This window comes from Raphanus sativus, unplaced genomic scaffold (assembly GCF_000801105.2).
Source record: "Raphanus sativus cultivar WK10039 unplaced genomic scaffold, ASM80110v3 Scaffold1006, whole genome shotgun sequence".
Lineage (NCBI taxonomy): Eukaryota > Viridiplantae > Streptophyta > Magnoliopsida > Brassicales > Brassicaceae > Raphanus > Raphanus sativus.
The window spans coordinates 12,185-26,285 of record NW_026616320.1 but is presented as its reverse complement, the minus strand read 5'-3'; the positions used below and the strand labels follow the sequence as shown (position 1 = coordinate 26,285).

The following is a 14,101-nucleotide window of genomic DNA, read 5'->3' as shown; positions in this document are numbered from 1 at the left end:
GGCCACTTGTCCAACCCCAATCAAGACAAAACTGATCACAACCTCTTTCTCCTCCATAATCACACGGCTTCGAGAAATCGTAGCATACTACATACTTTATTTCTTCATAACCTGTTTATAGGAAAAAATCATTTAGATCAATACATATTAATTGATAAAAAGATTTTTAAGAGGTGGTATAATGATAAAAACCTTTACCCGGAGTAACAGCGTTATCTGTAGCACCACAATGAACAGAAGATACAATGAAAAAAATAGTAAAAACAAATGTGACTAAAGTCTTCACTGTGATAGCCATTTTTAATATCAAATATAAGATATTCTCTTTAACTTTTTATGATTTTTCTCCTAACATTCTGAGTATATATAATAGCACAAACATACATTTTGAGAAGTATTTTCTTAGTCAAATTAAAATATTATCTTTCCTTTTATTTCTATAAAGATATTTAGTCATAACAGACACATAGACTTATGGTATAGTAAAAACTCGATAAATTAATAATATTGAGATTTTATTTTTTTATTAATTTATTAGTTATTAATTTACAAAAAACCCTTATGGATTTTTATTTTAAGATATATTTTTCTAAAATAAAAAAACTCATTTAATTTTAGTGCATATGCATTTTTAAAATTTGACGTTTATATTTTTATTTTATTGTCTGAGATTTATAAAATATTTATCATAGAATTTAATTGTGTTTTAAGACATAATTTTATTAAATTTCATCAATGTATTCACACACTAATTTTTTTAATCAGTTCTTTTTTAGTTTCTGGATTTTTAATTTTTGTATTAGTGAATTGAAGTTCTCTCTATGCAACTACTGAATAATATCATTGTTGAAATAAAAAAAACTATAAAATCATTAAAACTCACATCAACTAAAATGCAAATAAAAATGCATTTTGAAATTGAAAATTTCGTACCTTACCAAACTTGGCAATGGTTTAAGCTTATGTACATAAAAGCAACAAATAATTATGATTATTATAATTAAGGAAACTAAGATAAAATATCACACGCAAAGTTGAATCTTTAATTTTAGCCAAATATTTATGTTCTGTACAGAATTTTCATATCTTGCCAAGAATTGAAAAAAAATTTGTTAGAAATAGTCAGAACTCAGAAAAGTTTTAAAAGGAAAATTCGCGAAATTGATCGAAAAACAGAATTCATGCGCCAAATGAGAGTGAGAGAGATCTGATCGCCTATGTGCTTGAGTGAGAGAGATCTGATCGCAGAAGGTATCTGTAGAGGCGGTTCAAGATTTTTTTCTTTCTTTAAGTCTACATTGAAATGCAGAATGTAATCAATTTTTTTATTTTTAAACAACTTAATCAGTTTTGTTATCATGAAGATTATACATATAAAACACGAACACTATATTATTTTTATACTTGAAAGAGGAAACGCAAATGGAGAAAATTTTCTCGAAGCTTCAAAAGGGTAACAATTATAATAATTTGACTTTTTATGAACTTGGAAAAATGTTTTTGTCACCATTTTTATACTAAACAAGTGGTGACAAAAAAAGTACTACAAAAAGAGACAATAATTTGTGTTGTGACGAATGTGAGAAGATATAGATTAACAAATGAATGAATAAGAAGGATTGACACAGAGATTTAACGTGGTTAATCCTTAGGGTTTAGTCCACGGGCAAAAAGAGTACTTTATTAATAGAGGCTAGATTTTCAGAGTACAATTCGTGCTACACAATAGGGTAAAACACTAGATGTATATATAAGAAAGTTTTTAATGAAACTTTCCATATTTCTCGGATTTGGGTATTATCGACCGATGAGACAACACGTCTATCGATCGATACTCTCCTTTCATATATCGTCGATCCATGACGTCTGGATCGCCCGATACAACTCAGCTCGCAGATTCAAGGCATATTTCAACAAATCTCCACCTTGACTTGAATCCTCCATAATCAGATGTACCAGAATGCACTTCTCTGTGCTCAGAATACAGATGTACCAGACTCCCTCTTTGCCTCAGATGTTCCGTCGAACTCAGACGTCAGATGTCCCGTCGGACTCAGATGCTCCTCAGAGCCAGATGCCCCTTAGGGCTAGATGCCCATCAGGGCCAGATTAACAGCTTGAGATGTTCAGCAAATCAAGACAATGCTTGAACTTGCTGTGAGGAACCACCTTAGTGAACATATCTGCAGGATTATCAGGTGTTCCTACCTTCTTCACTTCAATCCTCTTTTCTTCTCTCAGAAAACGGTATCTTACATCAATATGTTTGGTTCTCTCATGATGAACCTGATCCTTGGCTAAATAGATAGCACTCAAGCTATCACAGAATACAATAGCCTGATCATGATGAAGACCAAGATCACTGACCAGCCCTCTTAACCATATCGCCTCCTTAGCAGCTTCTGTCAATGCCATGTACTCTGCCTCAGTAGTATACAAAGTCACTGTCGACTGCAAAGTCGCCTTCCAGCTCACAACAGAACTACCCAGAGTAAATACATAACCAATCATAGATCTCCTACTGTCCACATCTTCTGCATAATACCAATCAGAATAGCCTATAACCAGGCTCAGATCCTTGTCTTCATAGACAAGATCAACATCAGATGTACCTTTAAGGTACCAGATTGACCTCTTTTGACCAATCATCTTGCGTCTCTGAAACTGTCGTATCGATCGATGCATAAGTGCTGGTGTCGATCGATTTCCCTTTGTCTTGTCTCTATAGACAAAACCAATCTCAGATGTACCCTTGAGGTACCAGAAAGTCTTACATTCAGAATTCAGTAGCTCTTTCAACTTCTGAACATCACACATTTTATTGACAACTATCATCTTGATATCTATATACAACACCGGATAGATATGCGAAACATCCTCCATCTTGCTCATGTAAATACAACAGTCATAAGGATTCATGTCGTAGCCCAAACTGACCCTATAGCTATCCAACCTCTTATACCACTTGCAAGTCACAACCTTTCTCCCAAGTAATATTGTAACCAGATTCCATGTGTGATTCTTCTCGTAAGATTCCATTTCAGCTTCCATTGCAGCAAACCATCTCTCAGACGCATAACTCGAAATAACTTCTCTGTAAGTGGATGGCTCGTAAGTATCCACTTCCTCTGCAACCTGTAGTGCATAACCCACCATATCTTCAAATCGATATCTCGTTGGTGGCCTGACATCAACTCTCTTTGGTCTGTCTTTAGCAATACTGCGTTTTTCAGACCCAACATGTTGATTTCCAGAATAAGAAGACTTTTGCTCCTCATCAGTCAACGATCGCTCGATCTCTTCTTGCAGATTGATTGATCTTGTGCTGTCGGACATCGATCGATACTGTTCGTCTGACGTCGATCGACACTGACCATCCGACATCGATCGACATTGTTGATCTGTCGTCGATCGACACTGATCATCTGAAGTCGATAGACACAGATAATTTGTCGTCGACCGACATTGTTGATCCGACTGCACTTCCTGCAGCTCCACCTGCTTGTCAAAACCCTCTGTAGCCCATAACATCTTCTCCGAACCATTATTTGAAAGTGTGCACCTCACTCTCTCATACAAAGTTTGGTTAATTCTCTTTGCTACACCATTCTTCTTTGGTGTATCCCTGATTGTAAGATTCTTAGTAGCTCTTGCATCCTTACAAAACTGACTGAACTCTGATGAACAGAATTCCAGACCATTTGCTGAAACTGTAGAACCTTCCAACAAATACAGAGTACCATGAATGAAACCTCTCAGAATCACATCTGAACCCTGTAGACACTCAGAACCCCATCTCCACCTGAATACTTGAAACCTCTGCTATCCAAAAGACTAACTGAGATCAAGTTCTTGGACATAGCTGGAACATGTCTAACTCTGGTTAATGTGCAAACTTTACCACCATGTGCTCTGAGCTTTATAGAACCGATTCCTGCAACATCGCAAGCAAAGTCATTTGCCATCTTGATCTTGCCATCAGTCACTGCCTCATACTCTGAGAACCATTCTCTCCTTGGACACATATGATAAGATGCTCATGTGTCTAGAACCCACACATCCCTAGAATGTGTATTTCCATGAGCAACTAGAGCAATATCATCATCAGACTTAGCTTCATTCTCTGCTACAGCAGCGGAATCAGCTTGTTTCTTCTTAGGACAATCAGATTTCCAATGTCCTTTTTCATTGCAATAATTGCAAATATCAGTTGGTTTAGGACCCTTTGAGAATGACATTTTATCTTTCGACCTCCTGTCTTTCCCATAGTCCTTTCCACCACCTACAAACAACCCAGAAGCTTGATCGTCTGTACCAGAACCAGATGCCTTGTGACGCAACTCCCTATTGTGAAGTGCCGACCTGACTTCCTCCAAACTCACTGTATCCTTACTCCCTATGAATGACTGAACAAAATTCTCATAGGAGTTTGGTAGTGAAACCAACAAAATCAGCGTCGCATCCTCATCCTCCACCTTAACATCAATATTCCTCAGATCCAACATAATGGAATTTAGACTGTCAAGGTGATCCTGAAGCTGTGTACCTTCATGCATCCTCAAAGCGAAGAGACGTTGTTTCAGAAGTAACTTCTTAGTCAGAGACTTTGTCATATATAGACTCTCTAACTTCGACCACAAACCAGCTGCAGCATCAACACCAGAAACTTCGATGATGATCTCATCTGCCAGACACAACAAAATAGTTGAAAACGTCTTTTCTTCAATATTCTCCATCTCAGCTGTAACAGATTCAACCTTCTTCCCTGACAACAGTGCCCAAAGACCTTGTTGCTTCAGCAACGCCTTCATCTTGATTTGCCAGAGACTGAAACTGTTTCTTCCAGTAAACTTGTCAATCTTTAAGTTCATCTCTGACATCTTCTCACCAAATTCAACCTGAAGCTCTGATACCAGTCTGTTGTGACGGATGTGAGAAGATATAGATTAACAGATGAATGAATAAGAAGGATTGACACAGAGATTTAACGTGGTTAACCCTTAGGGTTTAGTCCACGGGCAAAGATAGTACTTTATTGATGGAGGCTAGATTTTTAGAGTACTGTTCGTGCTACACAATAGGGTAAAACCCTAGATGTATATATAAGAAAGTCTTTAATGAAATTTTCCATATTTCTCGGATTTGGGTACTATCGACCGTTACAACAACACGTCTATCGATCGATACTCCCCTTTCATATATCGCCCGATCCATGACGTCTGGATCGTCCGATATAATTCAGCTCGCAGATTCAAGGCATATTTCAACTATTTGCCTAATTTCCATTTTAAAATAGTTTAATCCACTAGATTTGCGCTTCGCCTATATCAGTCCACATGTTCAATGCTTATACACGAATTGTTTGTCTCTTAGATAGGGTTCGAAATTTCGAATTAACGAATGTTTAAGATCAGAATGTATCATCGTACAAATCGCTTTTTCCTTGATTTCAGACAATAATTACAAACAAACACACAAAACCAACACAAGTTGATAAGTGGTGTGTATAGACTTAACCAAAACGAAAAGAAGTTTGATATTAATGTCCTCACCAACAATCCTAGTTACCGTAACAATAGAATAGGAGGCACATAAGTTCGGTTAGTGGAGCTATTGCTACTATAGTTTACCGTGGTAATCAAATGGTTCAATTAATTGTATGCAGTTAGAAGAAGAACTATCAAAAGAAAATAATTTACAGTGTTGGATCAGTTATACTCTTGTTATACATTAATGGATTACAAGTAAGATATACACACAGTTAATAAGGATCAAAGATGATTGCAGAATCTGACGGGATTTAGAAATCATTTTCATTTTTCATTTCTTATATTTCTAGAAAATACAATATACGGATTAGGCCTATAGTAACAAATGAGTATAGTTTTCTATAGGTCCATTATATTAGTCTGGGTTATAAATGTACAGGCCTGTTATCTCGTGATTTAAAAACTCTTAACATGTTTCGTTGTCTCCCATCTAAACGTGGGTCGACAAGAATACGCACAGTTACGTCTAAATCTAATTAAGCTTCCTTGAAAGTTGAAACTGAATATCTGTTGGACCTATAGCCTACAAAACCAATCTCGTATTCCCAGGAAATTTTTATTCTCCTTCAATCATTGTAGGAAATGGAGAATTAGTAGTAGTATAAAATACTCCCTCCGTTTCTTAAAGAGTGTCGTTGTGACATTTTTCATACAGATTAAGAAAGTTGTTGAAATATATGTAAGTTGTAATTAACTATACATCTTTAACCAATAGTATTTTAGATAAATAAAATTATTTATAAAATCAATGCAGTTTACAACTAATTTTCAGCTGAAAGTTAGTATAATTTACATTGGAATTGTAAAGTGACATTCTTTGTGTAACAAGAAAATGAGCTTAGAATGACACTTATTATAAAACAGAGGGAGTATAATGTGCAACAGAATTGGGCTTCAATGAAAAAGATAATGCTCCAAGCCCATAGCTAAGCACGCAATTCTAAGTTAACTACTCCCTCTGTTTCATAATAAGTATCACTCTAAGCTCATTTTCTTGTTACACAAAGAGTGTCACTTTACAATTTCAAAGTAAATTATACTAACTTTCAGCTGAAAATTAATTGCAAACTGCATTAATTTTATAAATAATTTTATTTATCTAAAATACTACTCCCTCCGTTTCATAAAGAGTGTCACTCAGACATATTTCACACGGATTAATAAAATTGGAAAATATACTAATCTACCCTTATTTATTGTACAATTAATTAAATGAAAATGATTTAACTAAATATCTATTGGTTATTAAAAAGGGTAAGAAAGAGATTTAATGATAAAATGTGCATTGGAAATACAAAGTGACACTTATTTTAAAACAAAATAAAAAAAAACTAAAATGACACTCTTTAAGAAACAAAGGGAGTATTGGTCAAAGAGGTATAATTAATTACAACTTACATATATTTCAACAACTTTCTTAATCTGTGTGAAAAATGTCACAACGACACTCTTTAAGAAACAGAGGGAGTAAAAGTTAGGACATTGTTTGCTTGGTACAAACTACAAAGTACAAACAAGTAAAAGGTCTCATCTCTCACGTTGAACATGATTCTCCGGAGGAGGACGACTTGAAAATCTTATGTAAAATGTAAATTCGACCTTCTTTGCGACTTAACCCTTCCTTTAGTCAGCAAATGGTATAGTTTTCAGTAAACATTAAACAAAAACAGAATTTATTCTAGAGAAGTTTCATCTGGCTTGGCCAAAACTATGTTTTATTTTAGTCGTAATCATAAAATAAGAAAGTGGGTTAATGTATATATCTGTAATTCACTTGTCTTTTTGACGGTGGCATCGTTTGAGTCCATAGGTTTGGACAGATTCAAAGAACCAAACCCATGTTGTCAGTCTTTGTTCCCTTGCCCACAGCCTTTTCCCACACTTTTGCGTTGCCAATATTAACATACATCCAACAAAATTAATACCAATGTTTTAATATTTAGAACTCAGATCGAATAATATAGGGGACTAAATATACTAATCCTTTTAATTTTATATACTACCTATCCAGTTTAAACTTTGTTCAGGAATGAGAAAAAAATAAATACAAATTTCATTTTATCATTTTGTCATCAAATCTTCTGACGTACCTTCTGACGTTTTTCAGAGGATTGTTTGGTATATTAAACCTATTAAATGAATCTTACGTATCTAGTTTTCGCTGTTTAATATATCTATCTGAATTGATAAGTTTAGAAATTAGAAACACCTAAAAACAGTCGTAGGATTAAGCTGTGTTATCAAATTATAAAACCCATAGCGTGACGTATCACAGATTCCATTTAAGCCGAGCCGAGCTATGTAACTCCGCTGCCGTTTCATTACAAACTCAACCCTAGTTACATTTTAACCCAAGCTTGGTTTATTTAAAGAAAAGAAAGTGTGAAACCAACTTGTTCATACTGAAAAACGAAGAACACTCGCTCTCTCTCTCTCTCCCCCTCCTCCTCTGCTTCTAAATAGCCCAATTCAAGAGCTTCTCTACCATTTTATAAATTCTGTTCCTCTAAAGTCTTTTCTTTTGATTGTGTGTCTAAGTGAAGAAGCTGAGCTATGTTCTAGAACATTATTGTAATGAAAATTTAGAAGCATAAAAATTAGAAAACTCTAGAAGACATTAAAACCCTTTTTGGTGTCATGATGAAAAGACTAAGCAGCTCAGATTCAATGTGTGGTCTCGTCTCCAATTCTCCAGGTGCTTACCATTTTTGTGTGTGCTCTTTCTCCTTTTTTTTTATAAGACAAACTTAGTTTAGATGTTTTACCTTTTGCTTTTAAACTGACAAACTCATTGGTTACTTTGCCCACAGATGAGCAGAGTCCACGAGGGTACGGAGGTAATTTCCAGTCTATGCTTGATGGATACGAAGAAGACGGCACAATAGTAGAGGAATATTCCGGCAACCAACACATGGGTCTGTCGGAGAAGAAGAGGAGGCTACGTGTGGACCAAGTCAAAGCTCTCGAGAAGAATTTCGAGCTCGAGAACAAACTCGAACCCGAGAGGAAAACCAAACTAGCACAAGAGCTTGGTCTCCAACCTCGTCAAGTAGCGGTCTGGTTCCAAAACCGCCGCGCACGGTGGAAGACAAAACAGCTCGAAAAAGACTACGGACTTCTCAAGAGCCAATACGACTCTCTCCGCCACAACTTCGATTCACTCCGCCGCGACAACGATTCTCTTCTCCAAGAGGTGACAATTCAAATTCAGAGATATTAATTAATCAAATAATAAAAATCGAAACTTTTTTTAATTTGAATTTTTTTTTTAATTGCAGATTAGTAAAATGAAAGGAAAGATCAACGGAGAAGAAGATAACAAGCCTACGACGGAGAGTGATATCTCCGCCGTGAAGGAAGAAGAAGATCAGATTCCTTCGTCTCCTCCTCAGTTTCTCGAACACTCAACCGGTTTTAACTACCGGCGAAGCTTCACCGATCTCCGTGATCTTCTACCGAACCCCGTCGTCGAAGCTGGATCTTCCGACAGCTGCGACTCAAGCGCTGTCCTAAACGAAGAGACCAGCTCGGAGAACGGAAGATTGACGCCGCCGGCGGCCGCGGTTACCGGCGGGAGTTTCTTGCAGTTCGTGAAAACAGAGCAAACAGAGGATCACGACGAGTTTTTCAGCGGCGAAGAAGCGTGTGGTTTCTTCTCCGACGAACAGCCGCCGTCTCTTAATTGGTACTCCGCGTCGGATCACTGGACATGAAAAATTCGTTGATCGGAGGAGAAAGAACGATGGGTTTACTGTGCTCTGTTATCACTCTTTGGAGGATAAAAATGGAATAATGAAAAAATAAGGGGACTTAAATGTTAATTAACGATGTCGGGGAGGGGTTTTCACGAATATGAAAGTCATCGGAGAAAATTCAGATAAAAGTTTACTCCTCTTGTCCCAATTGTATTCCAAAGTTTACCCTTAAAAGATTTCACTTCGTATAATTTAACCTCCAAACAAGAATTAGATGGTAGTAGATGAGAAGATTATGCATTATAATCAAAAATTACTAATGGGTTTTGAGACTTGGAGACAGGTAAATAATTTTGTGATTAATCAAATATGTATTATATGAGTCATTAAGCTGTTTACTTGTACTTTATCGAAATATAAAGGGGTATCAATTGGGTTCTTAAAAGAATAGATGGAGTGAAAGTGAAAGTGATACAAATATGGGAAGAAAATGGAAAATGATGAAAGAAAAGACGTGATTTATTTTCTCCATAGCCGCAGCTTTTCTCCCCACGACCACGACATCTCTCTTTCACTTTCCCTTCTTTCTTTAAACAAAACATTTTTTTTCTTTTTTTTTTTTGCGAAAACTAAAAATTCAACCCACGAAAACGACCTTGAACTAGTGGACACTGATCACGACAAATACGAATTCAATATTTCATATATATTTCCTCGATTGTATATGAATCAAGGTTAAATCTGATGTGACAATCAACAGTAAATTTAAATCTACATCGATGACTTCTTGTGATCTCTTCAATAAAGAAGAAGAACACATGTTTCATTGATTTAACACAGAATCATTGATTTTCCAAATATTAGCTTTAAGATTCTACGACAATATAAGTGATTTGTTTTCTGAAGAAAATATGATAAATAACTTTGGCGAGATTATCAGAATAGTTCTCCCAAATTCAGAAAGTAGCTTTTCGAAATGGTGAAGAACCTGTTGATTTCCTTTAAAAGGTTTTGATGTCGCTATACATTTCGATGATTATGGTGAAAGACATTAATGTTTTTACAAAAATAAAAAGAATTAAAGTTATTTCCATAGAAATGAAAAAAAAAATCTAAAGGTGATGATTAGAAAAATAGTTAAAACATAGGATTGGCTTGTGAAATGCTATCATCATCATCAATCAAGGTGCTTTTGTTTTTATGATTGTGCGTACGTGTTTTTAAGTGGAAGCATGGGACATTGTTTTTAGTGAATGATGAAAACATTCTGACACAGTCAGAAGAAGCTTTTACCATTGTCATGGATCATATCTGAAATTGAGGCATTCAAATCACGACATGACGCCAGAAAGAAACACTATTATTACAATATTTTTTGTAATCTTCTTTAATACACCTGTTAGGGTTACTGAAACGGTTTTTTCTTTTCAGATACAGTTGATTCAGTAAATCAAAAGTTTTATCAAACCCATATACAGACCAAAATGCCACCGGAAATGGTGTAACTAATTTCAAAACAATGGAATTCCGTTTTAAAACAGGGTTTATACTTGCACTTAACATTACATATCTATCAATAAATTAATTAATATGATAATTATTGAAAATAGTATATACTTTAAACTTTGTTCGCTGCGCTGCCAAATGGCACAGAAAAGGAATGGGGGCCTACACTGTAGCTTATTTTCTCCCTTTCTTTATACGAAGCTGTGAGGAAATGGGTCCCTTACCCATGTGATATGGGGCCATGAATGTTTCACAGAACATGTCTTTTTCGTTATTGCCATTTGTCACTATAGAGCAAAAATAAACAATTATTTATTTTATTTTATTCATTCTATATAATTTTAATTTTATATGAGATATATCAGAAAACATCGCAGGGATAGCGAGGATAGACACGTCTACAGTGCCCTCTTCTAAACCCTCCGATCCATGAAAATCTCATCTGTTTCATCTATTGACGGCCGTCTATATCACTATTTTATTCACCAGAGATAGAGCATTGGTTTGGCATGGGAAGAAGTTAACCGATCAGTACCCGTACAAGTATTTTGAATATTTTAGTTTAGTAACCTACATCAGTTTAGAGATGTTTAGAGTTGGTGATATGCTATGTGAATGCAGTATAGGTAAATGTTGTATTTTAGACAGGTTTTGCAGACATCTTTGTAACGAAAAAAAAAACTATACAAAATACACTTCTGATGCTTAATTAGGCATCATCCATTGAAAACATTTTATCCCAAAATTATGAGGGGATTGCATGAAAAACCTTGTTCAAGGATCTGTGTTCCTATATGCCATAATGTGTATTGTCTTTGTGACTATGTGAAAAGAGCTATAGAAAGGGGGACTTGGATCCTTACCTATGCCTTTTGACTCGGGGATGGATTCTAAGGAGAACTTACTTACATTTGTCTTTCTTCGGATGGACTTTCTCTCATCTTATGCCCCCTCTTTCTCTTCCATACAGAATCAATTTTTATCTAAAAATTTTGGCTGTTATATTTTGATTTTATTCACTAGACTATAGAAAAAATGAAACAGTCGACTCCAAATGAATTTTTTTTATTTAGCTTGTCTTTTCTTTATTAATATTCTCGTTTTCCTATGTTTTCGTATCGTCTGGCGTTGTCAAAACTCAATGCACATAAACACATATTTTCACGATGCTTCTCTCTTTTTAGATATTTTTTCCTTACTAATTAAAACCTAGTTGTGCTAATTAGATTGTTTTTTATTCAGGCGGCGAACATTTTTGTTGTGTGCTTCACTTTCTCCTGGCAAAGATCATAGTTGTTTCAAGAATCTCTACAAATCGTTTAATTATATTTACACGCAATAATTAAAACCATCCAAACTTATTCTATAATTGTGATCTTATGTAGGTGGTGGAATATATTTACATTATTCGATGGTAAATACGGATTTCGTAGATATATGTAGTAACTCTATCCATGGTACATAATTCAATGCACAGAATTATATGTATATTAGGAAATGAATATACCCAAAGATAAATAAATAAACAAATATATAATCGTTGACGAACGAGTTATTTTGATAGCTATTGCACACTAACAAACTTGACTGTTTCAAAGACGGGCAATAGAAAGCTTTTGAAATTTGGTAAAGCAAGTTGGTAATTGTTGCATTCAAAATATATATGTCGCATTCAAAATATATATGTGAACTTTAGATCTTGAAGTCTGATTACATAACAAAAATAAATACTTCAGTCTAAGAACTTCAAGGAATGAGTTGGTTTTGTTGGCATATGTTAAGCATAAACATCATGAATATGCTTGCTAACTGATTAATTGAACTAAACAAGAAAAACATAGCTTTCTCAATTAAAAAGAAGGTTGCAACAAAATACTGGATATGACGTAGCTGCTACACATACTTTTAATGTCCCTTTTAACCCTATACGTATTTTCTATTCTGTTGCGTATGAAGACAATCGATCGAGTTCTGTCTTTTTAATTAAGAATAATTAAATATATTGCTATATAAACGAATATAATCGCCTTTTTCTTATCTCGATATGTTATGTTTTTCAACACTCTTGTGTGTTCCCAGGGCCCGCTAGTGGAAATTCAAATATGCTTTGATGGTGAAAGGCTTTTTAATTTTGTACATAAATAATTAAATATACACAAACACGCAAATGGAGTTTAATAAAATAATTTGATACTAATATATAATAATACAGTGTTATGATTTTCAAAGGTCCCCCTCAGCTCTCAAATCGTTATTTCTGGAAAATTTTATAACACTCAAATTTGGAAACATTTAATAAGATGATGTGATCTTTGAATAATTATATAGATATCTAATTTTATTTTAGAGTACAGAAAAACTTTGATATTTATACATGTCTAGCACTAGTTTATGACACTTAGAGACTATTCGATAGTTTTTTTTTTGGTAAAATGATTATTCAATAGTTCGGCATGCATAAGAATAACACTCGATCCTACATAAATTGAATTCCCCTGATTCTCAAACGCAATATCATTTAAACATATAAATTGCACTAGGAATAATGTTATGCGTAGATTATAATAAATTAAAACTATATATATTATAATATAATTTTTTCGTTTCTGGATAAGTGTTACTTTGATATTTATATATATAAGTTGTTACTAAACACAATAATATTTGGTAAAATAAAAAGTAAGTATAATTTGTAATGAAATCATAAAATGATACTTTTTGTGAAAAAAAAATTATAATGATATTTATTATGAAATAAACGGATTACATAACACAACAGGATGAAAAATTAGTAAGAGGTCGTTTGATACATCATCGCTGCTTTCCTAAATTTTCTAATGTTTCCGAAAAGAAAAATAGATTTACGATTAATAAATTGTAAACAATCAGAACTAGTGCGATTATAAAGAAATGAAACAAAAGTGATAAATTACAAAAGAAAAAAAAAGGATTCGAATACGATTACAAATACCCGTGGTAGGAGACAGCTTTTATATACGGCTCGCGCCGGCTTAAGAGAGAGAGAAAAAGGAGCAAATGGCTTTTATTAAAACGACGACAACTTATATCGTCTAAAGACGAGACGACACGCGTTTATTAGCCTGTGGGTATTAACTCCTAAAAACTAGTTCGAGTCAGCACTGATGGGGAGCATACCTTAATGTTCTGCAGATGCTTAACGTCAAGAGCCATGTGTATTTGTTGTTTTGATATTAAATTTTTTACTTCTTCTGATAACACAAGACCTTCCTGTGACAGAACTTTTGTTTGTCAAAGGGCTTTCATAAGTTAATCGAATAAGATGATACAAAGTTACGAAAGATACAAGAAAGACTGGTTAAACTTTTTCGT

General features: G+C 34.5%; 2 protein-coding genes across 2 annotated transcripts; one reads left to right on the top strand and one right to left on the bottom strand.

Moving 5' to 3' along the window:
* Positions 1–2,109: 2,109 nt before the first annotated feature.
* On the bottom strand, positions 2,110–3,336 carry LOC108839596 (uncharacterized). Its single transcript, XM_018612345.1, has one exon. It carries the CDS (start codon positions 3,334–3,336, stop codon positions 2,110–2,112), a length of 1,227 nt encoding a protein of 408 aa, XP_018467847.1.
* Positions 3,337–7,939: 4,603 nt separating this feature from the next.
* LOC108843534 (homeobox-leucine zipper protein ATHB-16) lies at positions 7,940–9,495 on the top strand. Its single transcript, XM_018616753.2, has 3 exons — positions 7,940–8,244; positions 8,360–8,742; positions 8,828–9,495. Exons 1-3 carry the CDS (start codon positions 8,187–8,189, stop codon positions 9,260–9,262), a joined length of 876 nt encoding a protein of 291 aa, XP_018472255.1. The 5' UTR covers positions 7,940–8,186; the 3' UTR covers positions 9,263–9,495.
* The last annotated feature ends 4,606 nt before the right edge of the window (positions 9,496–14,101 follow it).

Coding starts and splice junctions, on each gene's coding strand:
- LOC108843534 (XM_018616753.2), top strand. CDS start 8,187: ATGATGAAAAGACTAAGCAGCTCAGATTCAATGTGTGGTCTCGTCTCC. Junction 8,245..8,359: donor TCTCGTCTCCAATTCTCCAG/GTGCTTACCATT, acceptor CTTTGCCCACAG/ATGAGCAGAGTCCACGAGGG. Junction 8,743..8,827: donor ACGATTCTCTTCTCCAAGAG/GTGACAATTCAA, acceptor TTTTAATTGCAG/ATTAGTAAAATGAAAGGAAA.
- LOC108839596 (XM_018612345.1), bottom strand. CDS start 3,336: ATGTCCGACAGCACAAGATCAATCAATCTGCAAGAAGAGATCGAGCGA.